General features: G+C 38.6%; 3 protein-coding genes and 1 pseudogene across 3 annotated transcripts; all 4 read right to left on the reverse strand.

Moving 5' to 3' along the window:
• Window positions 1-394: 394 nt before the first annotated feature.
• On the reverse strand, window positions 395-6,636 carry LOC139287756 (5-hydroxytryptamine receptor 3A-like). The gene is made up of 9 exons (XM_070908924.1): window positions 6,582-6,636; window positions 5,856-6,016; window positions 5,690-5,734; window positions 4,931-5,037; window positions 4,555-4,724; window positions 4,021-4,181; window positions 3,022-3,232; window positions 2,502-2,713; window positions 395-694 (listed from the first exon to the last, which is right to left on the reverse strand). The coding sequence occupies exons 1-9, from the start codon at window positions 6,634-6,636 to the stop codon at window positions 395-397; spliced, it is 1,422 nt and encodes a 473-aa protein (XP_070765025.1).
• A 3,390-nt stretch (window positions 6,637-10,026) lies between these two features.
• LOC139287757 (5-hydroxytryptamine receptor 3C-like) lies at window positions 10,027-14,274 on the reverse strand. The gene is made up of 8 exons (XM_070908925.1): window positions 14,128-14,274; window positions 13,793-13,837; window positions 13,344-13,450; window positions 12,463-12,632; window positions 12,115-12,278; window positions 11,203-11,413; window positions 10,405-10,614; window positions 10,027-10,283 (listed from the first exon to the last, which is right to left on the reverse strand). Exons 1-8 carry the CDS (start codon window positions 14,272-14,274, stop codon window positions 10,027-10,029), a joined length of 1,311 nt encoding a protein of 436 aa, XP_070765026.1.
• Window positions 14,275-16,565: 2,291 nt separating this feature from the next.
• LOC139287758 (5-hydroxytryptamine receptor 3A-like) lies at window positions 16,566-21,107 on the reverse strand. The gene is made up of 9 exons (XM_070908927.1): window positions 21,053-21,107; window positions 20,210-20,373; window positions 19,858-19,902; window positions 19,627-19,733; window positions 18,708-18,877; window positions 18,079-18,242; window positions 17,354-17,564; window positions 17,031-17,216; window positions 16,566-16,849 (listed from the first exon to the last, which is right to left on the reverse strand). The coding sequence occupies exons 1-9, from the start codon at window positions 21,105-21,107 to the stop codon at window positions 16,566-16,568; spliced, it is 1,386 nt and encodes a 461-aa protein (XP_070765028.1).
• Window positions 21,108-22,385: 1,278 nt separating this feature from the next.
• LOC139288153 (receptor-transporting protein 3-like) lies at window positions 22,386-23,179 on the reverse strand (annotated as a pseudogene).
• Window positions 23,180-23,758: the final 579 nt, after the last annotated feature.

Raw genomic sequence — 23,758 nt, forward strand, 5'->3', positions numbered from 1 at the left:
GAGACAGAAGTTCACAACAAAGCTTGAAAGCCAGAGCTTCTGGCCAGGTTTATATTGAGGGTTACAGGAAACAGCTGGCTAAACAAAAGGTATGGGCTGGGCTAAGCTAATTCTCTGAGAAAGGCAAAGAGACATTCAAACTGCCAGCACCCAGGATGTGTATTCTGTGTCAGCCCCAGGGGGTCTCACAGTGGTCTGTACAGAAAAGGGAAATTATATTTGTCTCACAGCCTCATGACCAAACAGCACAAGATGCAGCTCTAGATTGAACTGAATTGGGTGGAAGGCATTTGTGATACAAATTTCCAAGAAATGCTACATCATGTTAGTATTATTTTCATAAGTGTTCTACCTTCGAGCTGCCAGCCAGTCAAACTTTAATTTTCCTTCCAAGTCAATGTTCAAACGCGTTACTCCAGATCCAGATACATACGATTGTGATAAAGCTGAAAGAGATGAAGAGAATGTACAAGCCGAACAGCAGACGGTCAACAATTATCCCAATCATTTCCCATTCCTGCGAGGTTTTGCTCCCCTGGAAGTGTTTGTCCATCAGGAGGCGGATGGCCATGAGATCTCTGCTCAGCTTCCTCAGTTCATCCAGGGCCGGCTCCGGAGGGGGTTTCACTGGAGGTGTATCACCAGAGACGCTCTCAAGATCTCTTGAAGAGATGATGCTGGTATTCGTCACTGGGTATGTTAAAAATCAAGAGTAGAGTGATACTGTGATACATGGTGTGCCACATTATTTAAAAAGCCAGGTACTAATACTAATTATGATGATCACAATATGAATAATTAATAAATAAACAACTCTTTTGACACCCTGTCTTAAAATAAAGCGTGAAACTTCAACCTTGACTGTGGAAACAGCAAAAACTTAAAAAAACAAACAAACCCACAGGTCGACTTCATAGCTCTTTCCAGAGCTTTAAACCATATCTCGTCATCTTCCTTAGTAGTTGTCATCAAGTGACCAAAGTATGAAGGTGTGAAGGTGGAGGTATGTATGTCACATGGTGATGAGTGGCAGTTCATGTGATAACAACTGAGCTATCACCATGAACACAGCAAAATCCATCTGCTGAGGAATACCCCAAGATGCGGTTGAAAGCTCTGGAAAAAGCTTGTAAGTTTGGTCAATCCAAGTTCTGATCTTATTATATATATTTTTTTATTAAATTATAAGAAATAGGTTATTAAATTATAATGAATATAAGTATCATGTTTAATTTGTTTTCTTTAACTAAACATTTGGTCCCATCAAATATTTTCTCCATTAAGTTTAACTTATGCTTCAAATGGCTTCACCACCAACTCTGGTCTCTGTAATTTGGTGTTGTACATGCTGTACATACATGTTGTTATTGGTATACTTCTAAATAATTAATTCTATGCCAACAATTCAACAAACAAGGAGACTTAATTTATAAATGAATAATGAACACCACCATAAATGTAATTGCCAGAAGTAAAAAGCTAATGTTAGGCTATAAATGAACAACGCCATGGTTGCATTACTTCATCGTCACCACCACTAAGCTTAACTTTTAAGAGAATAGAGATAGATATAAATATATAGATAGATATGGGCCGTATTTAAATGATCTATAGTGCATGGTCTAAAGCGCATGGTGCAAATACATTTAGGGCGTGTCCTATTCCCCTTTTGCAAGGCGGAAAGGGGTTGTATTTAGTCTCTTAATTATTCATGTCTTAATCTCCTCTTTCTCACAGCAGTAGGCTTTATTTTGTTCCCAGGCTTCATCCCCTCATGGAGAATGTCAGGTATTCTATTGTGCGGTGCGACTGGGGCGCACATAGCGTTCTATGCGCTATTACGCACGGCGCAGTGGCGGGGCATGGAGCCCTTATTGTTTCATCTCATGAAGTGGGTGTGTGTTTGTGCTTGTGGTATCTAGTGAGGGTCTGTATTAGACTATATCCTGCTTCATCCTTCACCCCCCCCCATTAAAAAAATCTAATTTAATCCCTGGTAACAAGCAGAGTGTATGCGCGTTCTGTAGGCGCATCTTACTGTCTGAATAATGTGCCAGACTTTAGACCAGGTTTTTGTCGGTCAATGGCGCTATCACTTTCTGCTGCCTCAAGATAGCAATGCGCCAACAATGCTCCTATCCACACCTCATTTTAAGACCAACACGCCCATGGGCGTACAGATGGGTGCAAGTACATGTGCTACTTACACAAGTGTCTTTTTAAGACACGTAAAAGCTTCAAAATTCACGAATGGGGTATCTACTGACATATTTTATGTTGTAGAACTAAATGTTTTATATCTCTTAAGCTTGTGTTAACCACAGACCTTATTTCAGGCATCTAACAAAGAACCCACTCAAAAAACCCACTGACTTCGAGATGAGGGAACTCAGTCCTGCAGCATTTAGTTCATGTCATTGGAACTTCAAACGCATACAGAACTATCAAAATAAGATGTAGTAGTGACAGAAATAATAATAAAAAAATAATAATGTTATTATACCTATAGTAGGTGGGTGTAGGGAGACTGTGATGCGGTTGCTCTTCTTTTTTGGAGGGAGACAAACAACAATAGCTAGATATCGTAACACCAGAACACTGAGCCAGTGAGGCACCGCACTGTACTGGCTGGAGCTGAACTGGATATTAGTGATAAACACTGTCTCCAACAGGCTGGCCACCATCAGAGCGAGACTGACTGAGAAGAAAACGTCTGCGGTAAACAAAAAAGGAAGGGTTAAAAAATAAAGAGACATTTTTCATTCAAACTTTTTTTTGTAACAGATTATGTTATATGCATGTATATGTGTATATTGACATATAAATTGCGATGAGGATAGAAGAAATCTCATTGGTTGAGTTAAAATTCAGTGGGCAGAGCAGGAGAACCAGCTTTTCAGAGGACAAGGTATCAACTACTAACAATGGTTCAGCGCAAACACTAGTCTAAATATAAAATATAAATAAATAAGAGCTATAGTTTGGCTAATTTGAAATCTACTTATCATAGGTTTCCCTTACTAATGAGAGGTGTTGCATTTCCAGTGACAGGCAGCAGGTCGTTCATGATGAGCAGGAAGACTGTGTAGCCCAGGATGAGGGTCATCTTGAAGGAGGACCGGTCCACACTATGGGGAGGCAGCAGGAAGCTGAAGAGGTCCACTGTGATGAGGAAGCAGCTGGGGATCACGAGGTTCACCACATAAAGCAGTGGCCTTCGTCTCAAAATGATCTTGGGATGAGACACAAGTAGAAAGCCTCAAGTATTTAGTCACACTTTACGATATTGGTCTAATTACCATTATTAAATGAGACCTTTGACCTTTGGTGTTCCCCAAGGATCCATGCTCAGTCCCCCTATATTTTCTGTTTACATGTGATGTGTATTATTTAAACACATGCTTCCAGGATGACAAATTATCCACAAAAAAAGACAAAAACTACATCCACTAAAGTCACTTACTAAAACTTATTTTTAAATTTAAAAAAATAGCTCTTTCATCTTGCCAGCTTGTGCTATCCTGCAGTCGTATCACTTTTATCTTATCTTGTTTTAAGTTACTTAAATTATTTTTATGTTTTCAATTACTTGATTTTGACTATCTTTTATCTTTTTTTGCATTGAAATATTTTGATCCAGATTAAGCACATTGTAATGTAATGTTCTTTTGCATAAATAAATAATTACTAAATTTCAGACTTTGCCACTCCCAGTGGTAGTATCAAAAAAGACCTGGTGGTACAGCACCAGCCACTCTGACCTGGCATGCTGATATGACTTGACTGGGTTGAATGTGAGTTGAAAACATCACATGACTTGGAAGTTTTCACTGGGAGTGTAACATTTTTCTACAAACTAAAATTTCATCAGAATAATGTCAGAGATGAATCACATAAATTATATTGCCATAGAAATTCTACACACATTTTTTGAAATGTATCACAGCTGATTTAAAATTGATAATTACCAGTATTGATCATATGAATACAGAATAAAATAAGATAACTAAAAGTGCTTACATAGTATTTGATCTCAGAGTAGCTTTCATCAAATATCTTCAGGGCAGATGGATCCACTTTGATATCTACAAGCTCCCACTCCCCATTGGTCTGTATCACGTTTCTGGACTCCTCCAGGATCTGTGCAGCTGTGGTGCCTTGAATCATCCTCACGTCTCCGGCTAGAATAAAATGTAAGAATAGTTATTCCAAATTAGATGCCAAGTCTGTGTTTTACTTGTGGTCTTCTGCAAATGAGTTGAGACTAAGTTGTCAACATGAAAGTTGAATTTATGGGAGTTCAGGACCGAAGATATTTAAATAAATTAATTTAACTTAATCCTACTGAAATTTAATTTGACTTTTGTGTAAAATATTCAGTTGTCATTTTTGAAAATGCATAAATACTGCAAAATATTTTAATTAAACTCAAGTGACAATTTTCAGTGTACTCCAAGTATAAACCTGCCATAATTATGATGAAAGCGAATGTGAGGTGGACCTGCAGATCTGAGATCAGATTTGATTTTGTTGTTGTTTTTTGGGCAGGCTTACCAAAGTGTAGATATGATCCAAACGTCAGCGTGCAGTTTTGGATATCGAAGGGGAAAGTGTAGATTACTAATCGGCAGGTGCTGACCACTCTGATTGTCTTATCATCAAAAACACGACCTGTGTTGTATAAGTAGACATAGGGAGTTTTGGGAGATTTGTCCTCGTCCATGCTGGAAAAGAATAGAATAAAAAAAAACATTTCATGGTCAAAAGAAGCATAAAAGACCAATATGTGGCCAAAACAGCTGTATAAAGCTGTATAAAAGTGCTGCCAGATATTTGTTTTGAAGGAGATAAGTCTCATTAAAGGTCTGTTTTTGTTTTCTAATGAAGATTGAACATGTTTAGACTGACTACTGAACATCCTTGAACTTACAACTCTGCGATTTGGACGTCTGGGACCCAAAGCTTTTCTCGAGGGACAGAGACTCTTTTAGTTCCACATTCCTTCTCATCCCAGCTCAGTCCCTCTATATCCCACTCCTACATTAAACAGAACAATACCAATGTGATGTACAGCTTAGAAAATAACATTTTAACCATATGACTACATACTTTAATTTAAAGGATAAGTCAGGTGATATTGTACATTTTTAATTTTTTTCCAGAACTCTGCTGCTTGCCTGCTCACCCACTCCCGCTCCCGTGGCCTCATCACCCCTGTCCTCCAGAACCTTCACTGGCTCCCTGTCCAACAATGGATCCATTTTCAAGTCCTTCTCCTCACTCATAAAGTCCTCCATAACCAGGCCCCCTCCTAGTTCACTGATCTCCTCCACCACCATATTCCTTTCCGCAGCCTCCGTTCCTCTGATGCCAACCTCCTGTCTCAAACACGTTTGAGACTGCACTGAACTGCCCATGTTCGAATCACTAACCAAAACTCACCTTTTCAGAGTTGCTTTTAATGTGTGATGTTGTGTGGTTTATGTTTTCAGTATGTTGCTTTTTACAATAAGTCATTATGACATTTAACATTGTCATGATCATTGTATTTTTAGTTTAGACTATTTAAATGCATGTGGGACAAGGAGAATTTGCCTCTCATTGTATTTCTCAGCGTTTTTCTTTTTCAGAATGAAAAATACTTTTGACAAATTTCTATTCATATTTTTTCTGTGCTCTGAAAACTTACCAGTATTTGCCATATGAATGTTGTCAGGGATTGTTCTTTTTCATTCTAGGGATGAGACATATTTACGATAATCAATGATGAGTACAATTCCCTTACAGTATACTTAAAAAGTTATGCATGTATATGTGCAGGCATGAATGTATGTATGTGTAGCTCATGGACTCACCACTCCTATAATTCCCACCACAGTCATATTGACGGTTATGTTAACTGGATCTGAAAAGCTTTGAACAGGAGGCACCAGATTTTGAGGAAATAATTCCTTGTCAAGTGCATTATACAAGGATGGGCGAGTTGGGCTGGTGCAGTTCAATGCTGCAACAAAACCTGAGTCCAAAAAGAGAAAGAAGAAATCTAAATTCATTAGATCATCTGGAAGAAGGTACCAGATACACCAAGCCAGCACTGAGAGGCTCAGGAAGAGCTTCAACCCTCAGGCCACTACGATCCTGAATGATTTTTTTTAAACTTGAGGTTTTGAATTGAAGGGACTGATGGGATTGCATTTTGCTGTAATTGTACCTTGTATGATTGCATGTGACAAATCAATGTATTGATTGATTGATCTTATCACAGTATTCATGGATGTGCCACAAAACAGTTGAAAACTCATATTCAGTCATAATGTGTTTAGAATTTCACGGAAACTATCATCATATTATAAACTCTAATATCATGAATTTTTTTTGTATTTTAAACAACAGCTTTTGTCTTCCTTATTGATATATATGAAAACAAAGTGAGAAAAGGCACATTTTTGGTTTTCAGTTTAGCTTGTATTTTCTAACAAATAATCTTGAAATTTAATGTTTCTTAAATCATTTCCATGGGAATAGGTTTAGCCCCACCTTTTTTAATTTGCTAATTTAATAGAAAATGATTTCTTACTTACGGTAAGGCAGTAAAAAACAGATGAAGAAGAGCCCAGCTGTCTTTACCTCTGTCATTTTGTCTGTGTCAGCTCAAACTCTTTCATAACGTGTCCCACCGTGTTCAAAGCAAAATGTCAACAGTGTGAACAAATGGTGTATCTCGTTTCTGATTGGCTAAATTCAGTCTCAACTCACACATTTTCCCTCTGAATTATTTGCCTGCACGTCTTGTTGGTCAAGGCAACAGTGTTGCAAAAACAAGCACAACTAATCAAACAAGGATGTTTGATATTGTCCTTTTGAACTTCATCTCACTTGTCACAAGTCTGATTATTTTAGCAGTTTGCCTGTCCTGAACAAATATGATAAACACACACCTCAGCATGCAATGAGCCTGAATCAGCACTCACCTTTTCATCAAACACAATACAAAAGTGTGAAGCAAATGAATGTCATTAATATTTTGAGCTTGTGAAATGATGCTCACAAATAATTTCACAGCCTGCAGTTGTATATCACCTTTTGTGTGCATATGAAAAAAAACTGCATGCATGTATCTGAATGTGTGAATTATACAGCTGTAGAAATATTTTGGGCTTGTGTGAAAAGGTTTTGTACACACCGATATAATTGCACATGTGTAAAAACGTTTTTGTAGCTGTAGAAATATGTTGTGTTTGTTTAATTAAAATTTGTGCAGGAATATTTTCAACAGTGAGGTTTCACAAAGTCTGAGAGACGGACGCACAAAGTTCCTATCTGTCTATGCGACAATGAAGTGACAAACTACAAGCACGAATTTTGGCCCTCTGTTTACGCCTGAGCTGACTAGCCAATCCGCACACTGCACACTGACTACCCATTGGGACTACTTAACTTACATCTGATTGGCTGAGCGCAAGCGCTTGTCTCACCTATCGTCACACCTGCATTCAAGGATTACATCCGGTCATGGTTAAGGCGCACGCATCCCGCTGTTGAAGGTGAGTGTCGTCGGTTTTTCCCCTCTAAATGCACATTTGGCAGAGGCGCGAACTCATGAGGAAGACTATGTGTTTATGTAAACATATAGCATATAACTTCACAGCCATAAATAGTGATTTTCCCGTGTTGCCCAGGACGAAAAAGCTAAACACGCTAGCCTCTGTAGCTAACGTTAGCCTTGTTATGCAGCGTGTCCATGCTTCATGAACACTTGCAGATGCAGCCGCTGCACAGATTGAAATAAAATACAAAGTCTGATTGTAGAAGTTAGACCATCACTGTAAAGTTGATGAGTTGCATACTGTCAGTCAGGAGGACTTGGTGCAATACATGTCTAAATGTTTGTGTGTAGCTGCTCCAGCAGTTTAGCAATGTATCATCTAATCTGCTGAATTAAAATCCTTCTTTTCCCTCACATGTCTCCTGCAGTGATGCTGTGGTCATCCTGCTCCCTGGCTGTTCAGCTGCTCCCTGCAGATCCTCCTATCTCAACTCAGGACATTCCTTCAGCTCTCCTTTGCAACAAACACTTTTACAACGCATTTACAGCTGTCTTTAAAAACGTGTTTTGATACAAGTCTTTCCATCATTTAGCTGCTAACCTATATATTGTTATTACACACAGTTGCAAAGGTGATTCATCCTTTGTCCTTTATACTTCTTTTAATGAGGCAGTTACTGAAAACAGCCGCTTTAAGCCTCTTCAGTCCAAATGTTAATGCTTCAGTATTCGACAGACACAGCCTTTGATTCTGTACAGGATTTTGCCCAATAAAAAATCCCCAAAAGGGAATGATGCCTCCAGTGTCATGCCTTGTCTTTCTTTTTATTCTGACCCTTGTTCAAAAACAGCTTTTTTTGAAGAAGAGCCCAGCTGTCTTTACCTCTGTCATTTTGTCTTTGTCAGCTCAACGTCTTTCATAACTAGTCCCACCGTGTTCAAAGCATAATGTCAACAGTGTGAACAAATGGTGTATCTTGTTTCTGATTGGCTAAATTCAGTCTCAACTCACACATTTTCCCTCTGAATTATTTGCCTGCACGTCTTGTTGGTCAAAGCAACAGTGTTGCAAAAACAAGCACAACTAAACTAAACAGCTTTTTTTAATCCATATTGTAATAAGTTAAATTAGAAAAATGTGTGGTTGCAGACCAAAACCCCATTTCCAAAAAGCATTTTGAGGCTGAGACAATCTTCGTCTAATTGTAACTCCATGGACTAAGATCTTTTGAGCCTGAAGATGATTTTGAGAAATGAAGCGCAGTCTGGTAGGAATTAATGCTGCAAATAATTTGGTGTCACGTACAAAGGGCATGTCTTGCAGTAAACTCTTCAATTCTAAACAATCTGAGGCAAAAAGCTTCTCAACATGTGTTTTTACACAGTATACTCAGAAGTATGTTCAACACCCCATTCAAAGCAAGGCAGTTAATAAAGCACGTTTCATACACAGGAAGATTCAAAGTGCTGTACAGAGAAGTTAAAACAACACAATTCATAGTTAAAGCAACAATAAAAGAGTAAAAGTATAAAAATATAGAGGTTTGAAATAATAATGCAATGATAATGAGGCCTTGGCTTTCAAAAACATTTAGTTAAAAGTGCTTGAGAACAATAAGGTTTTCAGTCTGGATTTAAAAGCTGGTTGGGGCATTTCTAAGACCATCAGGCTGTTGGTTATTATGACTAAAAGCCGCTTCTCCTTGTTTAGATTTTGCTCTGGGCACCACTAGCAGCTCCCCAGTGATCCAAGAGGTCTCGCAGGGTTATATTGCTCAAGCATATCAGTCAAGTACTAAAGGCCAACTTCATGTAGAGAGTTATAAACAAGTAGTAAGATTTTAAATCAATTCTGGGGCTTATTGGCAACCAGTGTAGAGATTTATGAACTGGGGTGATTTGGGCTGTTCTTTTGGTCTTGGTCAGAAACAAAGTGAAGTGTCTTCAGTTAATTATGCTTTTAGGAAACACCTCTTAAGCTTAAGAAGGTTTGTAAAATGTATTTTACGGCCATATTAGCCTTAAGATGCTTTTGGGAAACGAGACCCTGGACTTAGACTCAGGCAAAAGGGGAAATAGAAGAACTTGTGAGACACATGAATGGAGTTGTCCTGCTGTAACCTCCAGGGTAGAGTGATTGCTTTGGGTCCAATTGTTAATTGAAACATGCAAATATTTGTTGCTTAACTGAACCATGCAAAAGAGGAATCAGCAGGAATTTCAAGATCTCTCAGATATTGGTTTCAGAGCTTCAGTTCCCTAAAACATAACTGTTAACAATATCATTTAAATAAAAGAAAATAAATACATTAAAATTGATTATGAAAGGGGGGCAGTTCAGTGGAGAGCTGTAACACATTACTTTCAGATACAAAACTTAAACCAACCTTTATGTTTCCTCTATGCTTAGTAATGATTAACATGGAATATGACAAAGAATGTTACCAAATAATAATTCACAACAAAACCCCAAAACAAAATCAGGATGTGTTGTATGACTGCACCCAGATAATGATGATGGTAACGAAGCTGACTGATATGAAGAGGATGTAGAAGCCGAACAGCAGGCGGTCTATGACGAAACCAACCTGGGTCCACTCCTCTGAACTCTGACCTCCACCTAGCTGCTGCTCCACCATAAAGTGAAGGGCCTGGAGGTCCCTGCCCAGGCTCCTCAGCCCCTGCAGGGCCTTGTCCTCATCCAGCGGCCCTTTCTGTTCTGGAGCCTCGCTGTCCTCTGCCACCAGAGAGGAGACTTTAATTTCTGTCACAGAGGAGATGAGGGAGGAAGTCATAATGCACATGACTGCACGAATAGTTGGCCTGTGTAAAACCACATCCCAGGTCTGACATCCTACCTTGTGCAGCAGGATTTTGGATGACTGTGTCCTCTAGATCTCTGGGCTTTGGAGGAAGCCGTACCAGGCGGCCCAGGATGTGAAGAACAAACACTCTGACCCAGCGAGGGACTGGAGAGTAGTGAGCGGAGCCACACAGCAGGTTGGTGATGAGGATAGTCTCCAGTAGACTAGCCACCATCATAGCCAGGCACAGACACAGGAACACATCTGGGATAATAATAGTAAGTGCTTTTTAAAATCCTTGCTGCTTCACAGACAAACACGAGTTAAATCCACTAACCTCTGAGGGAAATATTTGGCTCTTCAGCTGCTCACTGCTCCACTATGTTAAAATGGTAAATGTCTGCATTTGCATAGTTTTTGCTGCAAGATAAGTTTTTTTGGGGGAAATAAACATAATGAGGGTCAATGCTTAACTTTCTTAGGTACTTTTGAGGTCATTAAGTACACTTGGAGCCCTATTGGTCTTCATGACTTCATACATTTGAAATGTTTCGTGCACTTTGAGATCCTCTGGCAACAGGGGCTAAAGGGGTGGCATGGGGGTGAAAATATTTGGACTGGGGTGTTGTCTTTCTCTGCTGAAATAATATGCATAGGTGAACTCCAGATAACAGTGACGGTCCAGTTAACCCACATGAACAGATACAGATTTCAAGCTCAGAACACGGAGTGCAGAGAACACACTTTTGCAAGTGAAGACAACAAGAGTACAAGTAACCAAACAGTACTGGGTGCAAGAGTCAGAATGGCTACTAGTGACTCTTGCACTAGTAGAAGGTATTGTCAACTGACTTATGAGAGGTATGGTGTTTCCAGTGACAGGCAGCAGGTCGTTCATGATGAGCAGGAAGACTGTGTAGCCCAGGATGAGGGTCATCTTGAACAAGGACCGGTCGACGCTCTGGGGAGGCAGCAGGAAGCTGAAGAGGTCCACTGTGATGAGGAAGCAGCTGGGGATCATCAGGTTCACCACATACAGGGTGGCCCGGCGCCTCACTGAGACCTGTAGCAGTGTCAACAGATGTACAGCAGCATGTAAATCTCACTTCTCTTTTCTCTGCTGCTGGTGATAGACTGTGCTATTATCACCAAATACAACTGTAATTAACTGATGAACTAATTATGTGACACTGTTTAGCTATTTGCTTTTCTCCATTTTACATGATAAAACAAGTATTATACGTATTATACGTCTCTAAGAAGTTTTATTATGTTCGAAATGCTTGGAAAATATCTTTTGAGTCAAGATTTGATTAAAGAAACACAAAAAGCTTGAACACAATTCACAGCATCTAGTAGGTCAACACCAGTTCACATCAATACAACCTAAAACACAGACTTGACATTTGAACACAGCATGCAAGTCAATTCTTGAGGTAAAAATAATAACATTTGGAGAGTTTAATGCCTATAGTGTAATGGTTTTACAGACAGTGTTCATGTTCATGTGACTCTGTATGATGATGGTGATGCAGGGTACCTGTTATACTACTGTCATGGTTCATATTAAGCACTGTGATGGATTCATATTCATACCCTAACCCTACTCTTTTTGTACAATATTAATAATAAACTATTGTTTTTGGATCACTTCCCAAAAGACCAATTATGTTCAGTTATGTTCCTCTGTCATCTTTCCTCTTGTGTGAATAAATGAAACAGTACAATATGGGGCTTAGGTTACTGTCTAAAGTATTTCCTTACAAAGAAGCGAATCTCTTCGTACATTTCTCCATCCGAGGCTGGTAGTTGGTTCGCCTTCACTGTGATTCCAACTAGTTCCCACTCACCCGTAGTTGTCATCACTTCTTTAGAGTGTTTTAATATTTTCTCTACAGATAATGTGAGGCCAAGCTGCAGAGCAGTCACTGAAAGGAAAATATAATCTGGTCAAAGCTTTGGTGAGATTCAATTAATTTATAATTACATGTAAACAAAATGCTTATCTGCCCCATTCAATTTACAGAATTCCTGTCAAAAAAGATGCAACAAATCAGTCTGTATATCTCAAGTATTGTGTAAGTTCCATTAACAAGAAATGTTTCTACTTACTACGGTATAAGTAGGAGTTGAAGCTTAAACTGCAGCTCTGGATGTCAAATGGAAACATGTAGATGTCGAGCCTGCAGGAGCTGACCACTTTGACAGGCTGTTCATCAACTACAAAGCCATCAGAATACAGATAGCAGTACGGGACAAACGGAGCTGAGTTCTTCTCCATACTGCAGGATGAGAAAATACATAAAACCCAGTAAATATGATTGGTCTCAGTAAAAAAACACAAATAACATATACACAGCTTTTTGGATTAAGAATACTGAGGAATGACAACAAGTTTCAACATTGAAAGTTGAAAATAAGGGTTAGGGTTAGGTTTCTGTTTTGGCTCTGCGCTAAAACACGTTGAATTTGAAATTAAACGACTATGAGGTTAAAGCGCGGACTTGAAACAAGCAAGAAGTGACAGTGGCAGAAGCAGTATAGGCATGGCAGAGCATTACAATATGACACCATCCTTGTCTAAGTCTGGTGCCCACATTACCCACAATGCAACCCCACTGCAGACAGTTTATGCTTGTAGCAGCTAATGAGATCACGGTTTAATTATCTCATTATCTGTGTTGTCATACCTAAAACCACAAATTAGCCTACTGTAATTAAAAAGAAATCAATCAATCAAACAAACCCTTTTTCTTTGAGAAATTCCTCTCCAAGATTACATTTTGACGAGGAATATCTAAAGTTTTTCTAGAAATACTATTTTGTGGTTATATTACTTTTTAGCCTATATTTACTTTTTTAGTCAAACACAAAACAATTAACTTATTATCTCAAGATATCAAACACTTAAATTTGATGACAACCTTAAATTGTTGGTAATCCATGCTGCTTAAGTCAACCCTCAGCTGTTCTGCAGAGTACATGGTACTTACAATTCATTGATGACCACATCTGGTACCCAGAGTTGTTTCCTTGGAATTGTAATCCATGAAGAACCGCACTGTTCTGGGTCCCAGCTGACAAACTCATTTCTCCATTCCTGCAGCACAAATCAGACAGATACAACACATACGTACCTGACTACATTAAGTATACGACTAGAGATTTCGGGTGATAGATGGTGGACATACTGTATGCTGCTCAAATGGTCACAAGTGTGACCAGCTGGTTACATTCGTCTTTCGTTCTTTTTTTACTGAAAACTTATTTTGCCAATAATAAGTTACACTATCTAATTAGTTCATTTGGTAAATTACATCATCTACTGTCCTGTTGCTGGTATCAGCCACTATGATCTAAACTGATTATGAAGCCTGGATAGAGGTGAGTTATTTCATTATTGCTAGTAAACTGTGAAGTGGATTGTAAAGGAAGTACTTACTAAAGATTGCCAGATATATGTTGTCAGGACTTGGGCCTTTTCATCCTGAAAAAAGAACCAACATTTGGTTGAAATTGGGGAAAGATTCCTTCTTTACAGACATTTTCTTTTATGGAAAGTTGTTTTGACCATATAGAAACTCAAAACGATGACCATTTTAGGTCCAGTGAAATGTTCCTGTTGGCTGACTACCTCAGTGAAGTGGTCTTAAGTTAACTTAAAAAAATAAAATGAACCAATTGATAGAAATAGATTAGTTTACACTCCTTACACTTCGAAGCAATCGAACTTGGCCTGATAGTGAATTGGTTTTAGGTTTATGTAGTGTCCCTTACCACCCCCAAAATACCAAACAGGGTGAAGCCAATGCTGACGTTGGTGGGGGTTGACATATCCATAACAGGTCGAATGGAGCTCAGGTTGAAGACCGGCCTGAGGGCCTCCAGCAGGGAAGGTGGGTCAGGTTGAGAGCAGTTCAGCATGATGGAACTGCACGGTGCTACAGAGGAAAGAAGAAATGTGTCATTATGATCGTTAAAATAGACCTCACAATGGCTGCAACAACTAGCAGCAAGTAAAGGTATTTCCCAAATGTATGAATTTCAAAAAACAAAAATTGTATAGTAACTTAAGTAACCTGCACAAAGTATGTGTAATTAAACAACATAAGAGAGGCAAAATATGCAATGATGGTGAGTCAGCATGTTTTGGAAGTAAGACTTGGTAATGTTTTTAATAATGTAATGTTATGCATTACTTAAGCAGCTGATCAATAGCCCAGTGTTAGTCATGTATGATGTCGTGTTCTTGTTCTTTGGTGATGGTCCCTGACACTAATTCATGATACTATTTTGAAACTAATTCTGTGATTAATTTGTATGATGAATATAATGTACTGTTCAGACCCTAGGAAGACTAGCTGGTGCCATCGGCATCAACTAACGGTGATCCATTTAAATAAATAAACTGTGTTACTTTTTGTGGGTGGAGGGTTTTTTTTGCCAATGACCAAACCCTTCAGAAGAGCCTTATCACAATATCTTCCCTCTGTCCTGAAGAATGATACTGAATGAAGTAGGGGTTATTTCTCCAAAATAATCAGTGACACAGCCCTCAAGCGCTCTCCATATATTATAGTCGGACAACTTAAACCCCCATAAACTTTTACCCTTTTAACAGGTATTAAAATCTGTGAGGCAACAGGCACTCAACACTTTTCTCTGTTGCAGCTTCACTTTGTTAATAAAACAGGTGTATGTTTCAGATAAATCAAGAAATATCACCTTTTTCTCTTTACTTGATTGCACACAGTGGCATGTGGCAAAACTATTGCAGTGCCTTTATATGTTCGGATACTGGACAGTTGGCAGACTGTAACTGACTTGAATCATAAGTGTGAGATAATTAACTCTTGGAAATCAATAACAAGCAGGAGATTTATAGATATCACCGTATCATAGGAGCTTTACTTACCATGCATGAGCACAGAGATGAAGATGAATAGAACCTTAGAAGGCCTGACTTTCAGCGGGCAGCACTAAAAACATTAACATTGAGTCAAAAGCGGTTGTTAGTTTGAGCAGTGTGCTGGTGGTTAGGGCTGTCCTATAAAGTTGTCTTCACACATTTTTTGTGGCAAATACAGACATGATGTAGATAAGTGTGGAAATTTTTAAATGTATTTGTTAATGTAAGTGCACTTTAAGACCTACATCTAGAGATGAGTTCATTTCAAATGTGGCATGCCTGAAAACGCCTGAATCCCACAAAATCCAGGCAATAGGAAACAATCATATAATATCCTTCAAGATAAGAAAATAGTATATAGTTGGCTTATTATGTTATTTGCAAGTGGGTAAATATATTCTATAGAGTTTGGATACAAGATTCTTTGGGCTAGGCCCCTTCTGTTTTTTGAGTGTGCCAAATGATTTGTTCACTCTGTGTGTAACTACACGAATGTTTATTGCTTTGATTTCTAAAACTGGTCTTTAGTTTATTATTTCATAATTGTAGAGTTTCGGTCTATGTAATATGAATCAATAACAATTACATTCTCAAAATTAAAATAACATTCCATGATTACAAGAGGTAAAGGCATTAGCTACATGTCTCCAGAACAAACATCATTAAACATGTAGATATTTTTCAGATGTTTGGTTAATAGGCGTCTCGATCAAGTCATTATCTTTTGGTATTTGTTATGCTTATTTCTGCAACCTTTTCTTTAGAGTTTTGTTAAAAGTATGATCATATTCTATAGAGATCAAATGATATCTGCAATTTATCTTACATGATTTATTTCATCGTTATATTTTGTTTTGGGGGAGCCATTGACAGCAGATAACTACACTTTTTAATGATGTTGGCTGTTGACTGTTTATGGATTAAAAACGGACACTTAAATGAATTAAAAAAAAAAAACAATTGGAACATGATTATTATGTTTGAAATGAATGTCAATCGAAAACTGAATGAAATTTCTTCAAGTAATTTTATTTTGTGTACAATGGTTTCCTCCATTTTAAAATGGCACAATATCACACAAAAGGCTTAAAACTACATCTAGTTAATGTAGTAGAGCTAATTTAATGTCCAATAATGATAATATTACCATTGATATTATTAACAATAGTACAATAACTTTAGAGTATGTATAAATGTCTTGGCTCCAAAACACATCATCAAAAATGATCACGTATTGATCAAAATTCAACAAACATTTGAGGCACTGGCTAAATAAAAGGAGCCTCTTAGAACAGACAGCAGTTATCTACTGACTGTATGAGTTCACCCAGATAATGATGATGGTAATGAAGCTGACTGATATGAAGAGGACGTAGAGGCCGAACAGCAGGCGGTCTATGATGAAACCCACCTGGATCCATTCCTCCGATTTCTGGCTTCCACCCAGCTGCTGCTCCACCTGGAGGCGGATGGCCTGGAGGTCCCTACCCAGGCTCCTCAGCTCCTGCAGGGCCTTGCCCTCCACCGCTGGCCCACTCTCCTCTGGAGGCCCCTCATCAGCTGTTTGCTGTGCCACCACAGTTTTCATGTCTAGTTTTTAAGAAAAAAACGTATTTTCTTTCATTACATTTACTCCTTCAATGTGGTGTATGTGTAAAAACAATCACGTTGAGCCGATCCACTCAGTATATTCAGTCATTTTCTGTAATCTTACATTTCTAAATTTCATACATATAATTAACCACTGTAAAACTACCTATAAACTGTATACCTGAATCCTTTGGCTCTTTAGTCTTCTGAGGCAGGAAAACAAGACGGCCCAGAATTTGCAGAACAAACACTTGGATCCAGCGAGGGACGGGAGAGAAGTCAGCGGAGCCACACAGCAGATTGGTGATGAGGATAGTCTCCAGTAGACTGGCCACCATCAGAGCCAAGCAGATAGAGAAGAAGACATCTGGCAGAGAGAGACAGGGGACAGATGTACTGAGTCAAAAGATGTATGATGCTTCTTAGCAACAACTAGAGCAAGCTACAGATGTAACAGGTTTCAGTAGATACAGAGAACCTTTGCTGAGTCTGAATAACGCTGACTTATGAGAGGTATGGTGTTTCCAGTGATAGGCAGCAGGTCGTTCATGATGAGCAGGAAGACTGTGTAGCCCAGGATGAGGGTCATCTTGAAGGAGGACCGGTCCACACTCTGGGGAGGCAGCAGGAAGCTGAAAAGGTCCACTGTGATGAGGAAGCAGCTGGGGATCAGGAGGTTCACCACGTACAGGGTGGCTCTGCGCCTCACTCTGATCTGCAGAGGGAAGGAAAAAAAGGTACCCTTTCTGTGCACATTTGAAAACTGTCTTCTTTTAAATTAAGCTTTTTTTGCTTGTTCTTCTGAGAGAATGCCACACAGTGTTCAAGCTAGCTATTAGATTATTCAACATGACATGAAATTATTGATTGGTATGCAGAAACTCTCCATTAGTAAAATAACTTATAACAAATAACGTATAACAAAGTATACGCTCCTTAAAGCTTAATGATGATAAAAAAACATCCAATGTTAGAAACATCTTCAGTCATAGTTGGTAGATATCTAGTGTGGCCCTTATTGTTCTCAAGTAAAGTTGAGCAGAGCAAAATGAGCTGGGTGTGAATGCGAAGTCTATTAACACATTTCAGAGCTTTTTAAAATGTAAGTAAAGAAATTGCACAATATCAGTTTGCTTACTTTCCTACCAAATATGCACTACTTTAATCTGAGCCTGAAATGCAATTGACTGTCCTTTTACTCCAATTTAAGGACATTACAATCAACCTACATGAAATGCAAGATCATCAATGTAATGACCATCATCAAGTCCGTTGCTGTGCTTGTAGGAGGAGATATCCAGCAGCTCCCATTCCCCCATGGTGGTCATTACTTCCTTGGAGTGCTCTGTGATGTGCTCTACAGACTTCCCCAGGAAAATCTTTATGTCCAGCGCTGGGGAGAGAATAATGATGAAATATGCAATTCCGTAAAGTCAAGGCCACACATATCCACATTACAGAGATCTAGGAATTCATAGTTTCATGAAATCCGTATAGATTATATACTATATATATTATATCTATTTCATTCATGTTCATCAATCATTCCAACATCTCATCATCCCGACAGAAAAGGAAACATGGTAGAGACAGCAGAACACTATTTCAAACTCTCTGATATGCATAGATTACAGGTAAATACATTTTCAGTAACTGAAATTGGCTCATAATGTATCAACAATAAAACATTGCCCAAAAACACAGTGAGTCTAAGATATCACACACCACACAATATTCTTGTTACAGTTTAACTTTGGGTTACTTCCCAACAAACAAACAAAATACATGATTATTTAAACTGTAATGTAAAAATAGAAATTGACACCAGGACAGTTCATTGTGAAGTGGAGTGCCTTACCCCAGTGGATGTAGGAGTTGAAAGTCAAAGAGCAGTTTTGTATGTCGAAGGGGAAGGTGTAGATATCGAGGTTACAGGAGCTGACAACTTTAACTGGATGAGAGTCATGTATCCTACCATCGCTGTACAGGTACACATACGGGACAGAGGGAGCTGTGTTTTCATCCATACTGCAGGACAGAAGCAAGCAGAGGAGTTATGAGAGAATTGTCTGCAAAATGAGAGCATTGCACCTTTTAATTTATCCACTGCTACAAACAGGAAATAGATTTAGCCCTATTTCTAAATTGCAGCATGAAAGCAGAGGAAACAAATTGCACATTTTTCTTTCTTCCAGTCAAAGTGCCATTTTTACAGACTGTTCAAAAAATGTCATATTATATATATGATATGCAGCTGCGCTAACTTGTCAGTAAGTGGCACAAAGCTCATTTATGTTAACCAACTCGGCTGCTATGTGATGCTTCACACTGAAGATGCCACAGAGACAAAAGAGGCATAACGTTGAAGAGACATGCAGTTTGCATTTCAGGATTTAAATGTGTCACCTCTTGTTCCTCTTAATTATTGTCAACAAATCCCATAAAAAAGCATTGCCTGTTTAGCCAGAATCTGATATGTTTTTTTTCCTCTGTGCTACAGGGCTTCACTGTTGGATGACATGTTCCTTCATTACATCTAACATGGGCACTATAGTTTATTTTGAGTCAGTCTGACATAAACCATCCTGCTGCCTGAAATACTCACTACAGAACCAAATGTATATTAATCTGCGGCTGAGATTAAGAAAAATATAGCATAATACCAGCCTTATCCCTTAATTAAGATGTATTGTAAGATAAGAGTGTGCTAGGATGACTCTATTGTATATACAGATCATACAGTGCATGGTTTTATATATTTATACAATGCAACTCACAATTCATTGATTACAATATCTGGCACCCAAAATTTGTTTCGGGGAAGAGAAATCTTGTCGGTGCCGCACTGGATTGGGTCCCAGCGGACAAACTCGTTCATCCACCACTAAAACAACAAAGCACAGAGCAGGTATGCCATAAGTAATAATCACATCATTCACAAAAGATAATCCCACAATTATCCTTACATCACTGACTGCAAAATTACAATGGATGATTGCAGTACTTACATAATGTAGCCAAATGTAAGTCATCAAGAGTTGAGTCTTTTCATCCTGGAAGACAAGAAGAGCTATGATGACAGTGTTACCTGATGTGCTTTTTGGGGACAGCATGAATCCTTAAGGTGGAGCACAACGACATAAAGACGTTTTTTAATTCAGGTTACATTTGGTTGAAGACAGCAGCAGAGTGATAAAATGTGTCGCTCTTCTGTTGACTATTATTAAATTATCCATGTATAAAAGCCCCTCCTGGTATAAAAATGACTTCTGAAGAGTTTCATTCAGTGGTACAATGCATATACACACTCAGTGTACTGTAGAATGCTACTTATCCTTATCTACTGAGTGCTGAACATACCACTCCTAGTATCCCATACATGGTGAAGAATGTGCTGATATTGGTGCGGGTTGTCATATCCATGACGGGTCGTATGGCGCTCAGGTTAAAGACTGGATTCAGAGCCTCCAGCAGGGCGGGTTGGTTTGGTTGAGAGCAGTTCACCTCAATGGCACTGCACAGAGCTGATGAGAAGATAAAAAAAAAGCGCAGTCTTAAACATGCTTTTGATTTTCAACAAAACAGCAGACCTGCAACTATCAAAATGTATTAAAAAATATGGAGATTGTCTCAGCGTTAGTTCCCTGTAAGCATTGGGATTTCGATTAACTAACTTAAAAGTATTTGGCTATTCAATATTGCACATACATAATACATTGTATAATTGTACATGACATCATGCCTAACGCTCAGTGTTGTGCTTACTAAGAAGCTTACCTGGCATAAGAATGAGAAACATGACCAGAGTGGGCCAGACTGATGGAGGGAGACACTAGAATAAAACAACAATTACAACAAAACAATTAAAATGTTTAAAAGAATTGAGGTTGAGGGATTCATTATTTAAGAAACATCATTGGTTATAGAGATGATTTATTATAACTAGTACTGCATTAAGTCTCAGAAATAACATAGAGAATATGCATCAGGAGAAGATACCTTCAGTGCAGTATCCTTGGATGTCATGTTGTCAAGAGTTAAATCTTTATCTTTCTACAGTTGTCAGGTGAAAGCAGTTTCTTCTGTATCACTTGTCTGTAGAGCACACAGAATGATCATCACACTAAATCTAATCTAAATAGACGGCTGGGCTGATCCATAAATAACCATTGCCAGACAGAAAAGGCATACCCCACCACTTACCTGCCAAACTAACTCTTGCAAGACTAAATTCAGCCTTAGTGGCCAAGATATACATAGTGCCCCTGTAAACCACGCGTGATGTGGACAAACCCCCTGGCAAATGATGTGGGAAATGGAAAACTCTGCAAGGCAGCTGCTTTCCCTGCAAGTGGTTTCATACAAAACACAGATAAACCACAGTTAATGTGTTGTACCGCAGTGTGTGACTTGCAGGAGGTGAAGACTGACCACGGTGGCTTCAGTGTCACACCTGCTGGTCGTACGCAAATAAACAGTGGTTGGCCTGTGAGAAACGTGTCCTCTGGTGTCATCTCAAGCATCCTGTCGGGCCACCTTTTTTAGTTTTAAAAAAAATTAAACAGGTTGCACAACTCTGCTCCTCCTGCAAACCAAACCTTTCTTCGTGTTATATAATTGCTGTTCAACAAGTTGTCACAATGTTGTTCTCTAAAGAACTTAGTGTTGACTACAAATGGACAGAAATAGTCAATTCAAGCCTCCCACATTGAAAGAAGTAACTATTAGGAAGGACATTGACTTTGTTGAAACTTTGAGGCTGTCAAGCCTTCATTGCAGCGGTGTTCCTGACAGTCACAGAGAGAAACTACGACAGTCGTGGCCTTTTCTTTGAATCCCCTGTTAGTGAAGTGTGAGACAGTGTAGGTGGCACTCTTTCCTTTGTCTGTTCCACCTTCCTGACATTGCTGCGAGTGCTGACTGTGCAGTTCTTATATTTATTTCAAAGAAACTGCTTATAATTGCTGCTGTCATAAATGTAGTTTATCACTTTCTGTGTGCCATAGACTCTTGAGCTGACACCATGCATAATAGAAGGAACCTACTTTGTGTACAATATCCCGTTTTCTAAAATTGTCACCTGCACATGTCCAAATATTATATTTAATATTTCATTATTCTACTGTTTACCTTAATTACTTTTTATAAGTCTCATAATTCATTGACAGGGCTTCATTCTCTCATTTAGTGCCATATTCACTTGTATAAGCTTTATTTATGTATTACATTTATGTTTATAAATAGGCTTGTTTAATACTTTTGAGCAAACAAACTAATATATTAAAGAAAAACTGACCACCAAGTACATGCACTTGATTATTGTGTTGATTTGACAGAAGAAGAAATACAATGACAGTGACATGAGGGGAAGTCTAGTACAATTGATGCTTTGCTAATATGAGTTTAGGCATAAAACATCATTAAAACTTTTGATGAAAGCAAATAAAAGAATAAATCAAGAATAAACACAAGACAGTCTGAGATAAATAAGACTTGTTTTTTTAGATTAATAGGCTGAGTTAAAAGTAACACGAGCTCAAGTCTTTGTACAGATGCCTAGCTTACAGGCCTCACAATGCTCAGGCTCATGGGGACTTTTGACATCCAGGCTTACAAAAGGCCTGTTCCCTGTGCCCAGGTTTTCATGGTAACATTTTATTCTTATCTTCTCCACCAGATTCTCCAGGAGGATGCCGATGTTCTCGGGGGAGATGCTGGCCATCTCCATTGGAGCTTCGTCACACATCTTGCAGCTCTGGCGGAGGCGCCTCACCTTGACAACGCCCTGCCTGTCTATCAGGCGCATGTGGAAGACCACCATCACCCGGTTGGAAGGCCAGCCTCTTCCACACTCCCTGCAGTCAAACCTTGATAATGACAGAAGGCATAGTTATAGAAAATATGAACTGGCCCTTTAATCGTGATCATAGAAAGTAAAACTGTTGAAGACTTGTTTCCTTAAGTTTCGTACGGAACGCAGAACAAGTTTGTTTTGCTAGGGCAGATGTTAAGCATATAAAAGGCATTAGTCACCAGACAGTCTAATTGCCTAATAGCCTATTTATACACAGAAATTAAGAGAAAGTAAAGCCCATGTAATAAAAATGTAACAGCTTTGTTTGTATTTGGGTAGTTATGGTGCCTTATGATTATCATTGTCTGGTATTACTTCTCTCAATATAACTCTAACTCTAAACTAACCCAGCTTTGGGCGGTCAGGCACAAGACTTTCATCAAACTCCAGACGCCAGGAGTCTTCTTGTTTAAGATTATTTGCTTTAATCTCAAAGATACGTGTCCACTCCGATTGTGCCATCCTGTCAGTGTCAGTGGTGCCGCTGGTTGAAGAAGAAAAACAACCCTGACAGCTGATCTGTACAGTGTACAAACAACCTGTGAGAATCACTCATCATCTCTTGGTTGAGGGACTTTAACTGTGAGCCTACCAATAGAGAGTCTGAGGAAAATGAAACTAAAAGTTGAAAACTGGTTTCCTTAAGTTTCAGGTCTAGTTTTGTGCAATGAATAGAATGGGGTACAACAGGTTTGCTTCACTAATTGCCTAATAGCCTATTTATACACAGAAATTAAATTAAGTAAAGCCCATGTAATGAAAATGCAACTGCTTTGTGTGTGTTTGGGTAGTTTGGGTGCCTTATGATTACCATTCACTAATATATCACACATGAGAAATGTGATTAGTGTGGGTTAACTGAAATAAAATCAGATTTATCAGATTAATGTTGGGCCTTTATTCTCTCATTTAGTGCCATATTTACACATTAAATAATTAATAAATGAAACCAATTTATTTGAAAATGGAAAATAACCATACTACAAATCAAAAATACATTTAGTTTATTGCTTGTATAAGCTTTATTTATCTATTACACTTCTGTTTATAAGAAG

Source organism: Enoplosus armatus, chromosome 7 (genome assembly GCF_043641665.1).
Source record: "Enoplosus armatus isolate fEnoArm2 chromosome 7, fEnoArm2.hap1, whole genome shotgun sequence".
Classification (NCBI taxonomy): domain Eukaryota; kingdom Metazoa; phylum Chordata; class Actinopteri; order Centrarchiformes; family Enoplosidae; genus Enoplosus; species Enoplosus armatus.

Excerpts from the sequence above, each read along its gene's own strand:
- LOC139287756 (XM_070908924.1), bottom strand. The coding sequence starts at position 6,636 with ATGACAGAGGTAAAGACAGCTGGGCTCTTCTTCATCTGTTTTTTACTG. Across the intron at positions 4,725-4,930 it reads GACGTCCAAATCGCAGAGTT|CATGGACGAGGACAAATCTC; the intron begins GTAAGTTCAAGG and ends ATTCTTTTCCAG. Across the intron at positions 2,714-3,021 it reads AAATGCAACACCTCTCATTA|ACGTTTTCTTCTCAGTCAGT; the intron begins GTAAGGGAAACC and ends TGTTTACCGCAG.
- LOC139287757 (XM_070908925.1), bottom strand. The coding sequence starts at position 14,274 with ATGCTGAACTGCTCTCAACCTGACCCACCTTCCCTGCTGGAGGCCCTC. Across the intron at positions 12,279-12,462 it reads CAACTCCTACTTATACCGTA|TGACTGCTCTGCAGCTTGGC; the intron begins GTAAGTAGAAAC and ends TTTTCCTTTCAG. Across the intron at positions 11,414-12,114 it reads ACGAAGAGATTCGCTTCTTT|GTCTCAGTGAGGCGCCGGGC; the intron begins GTAAGGAAATAC and ends ACACTGCTACAG.
- LOC139287758 (XM_070908927.1), bottom strand. The coding sequence starts at position 21,107 with ATGTATATCTTGGCCACTAAGGCTGAATTTAGTCTTGCAAGAGTTAGT. Across the intron at positions 20,374-21,052 it reads TGCAAGAGTTAGTTTGGCAG|CTCTGTGCAGTGCCATTGAG; the intron begins GTAAGTGGTGGG and ends TCTTCTCATCAG. Across the intron at positions 16,850-17,030 it reads TAAAGAGCCAAAGGATTCAG|ACATGAAAACTGTGGTGGCA; the intron begins GTATACAGTTTA and ends CTTAAAAACTAG.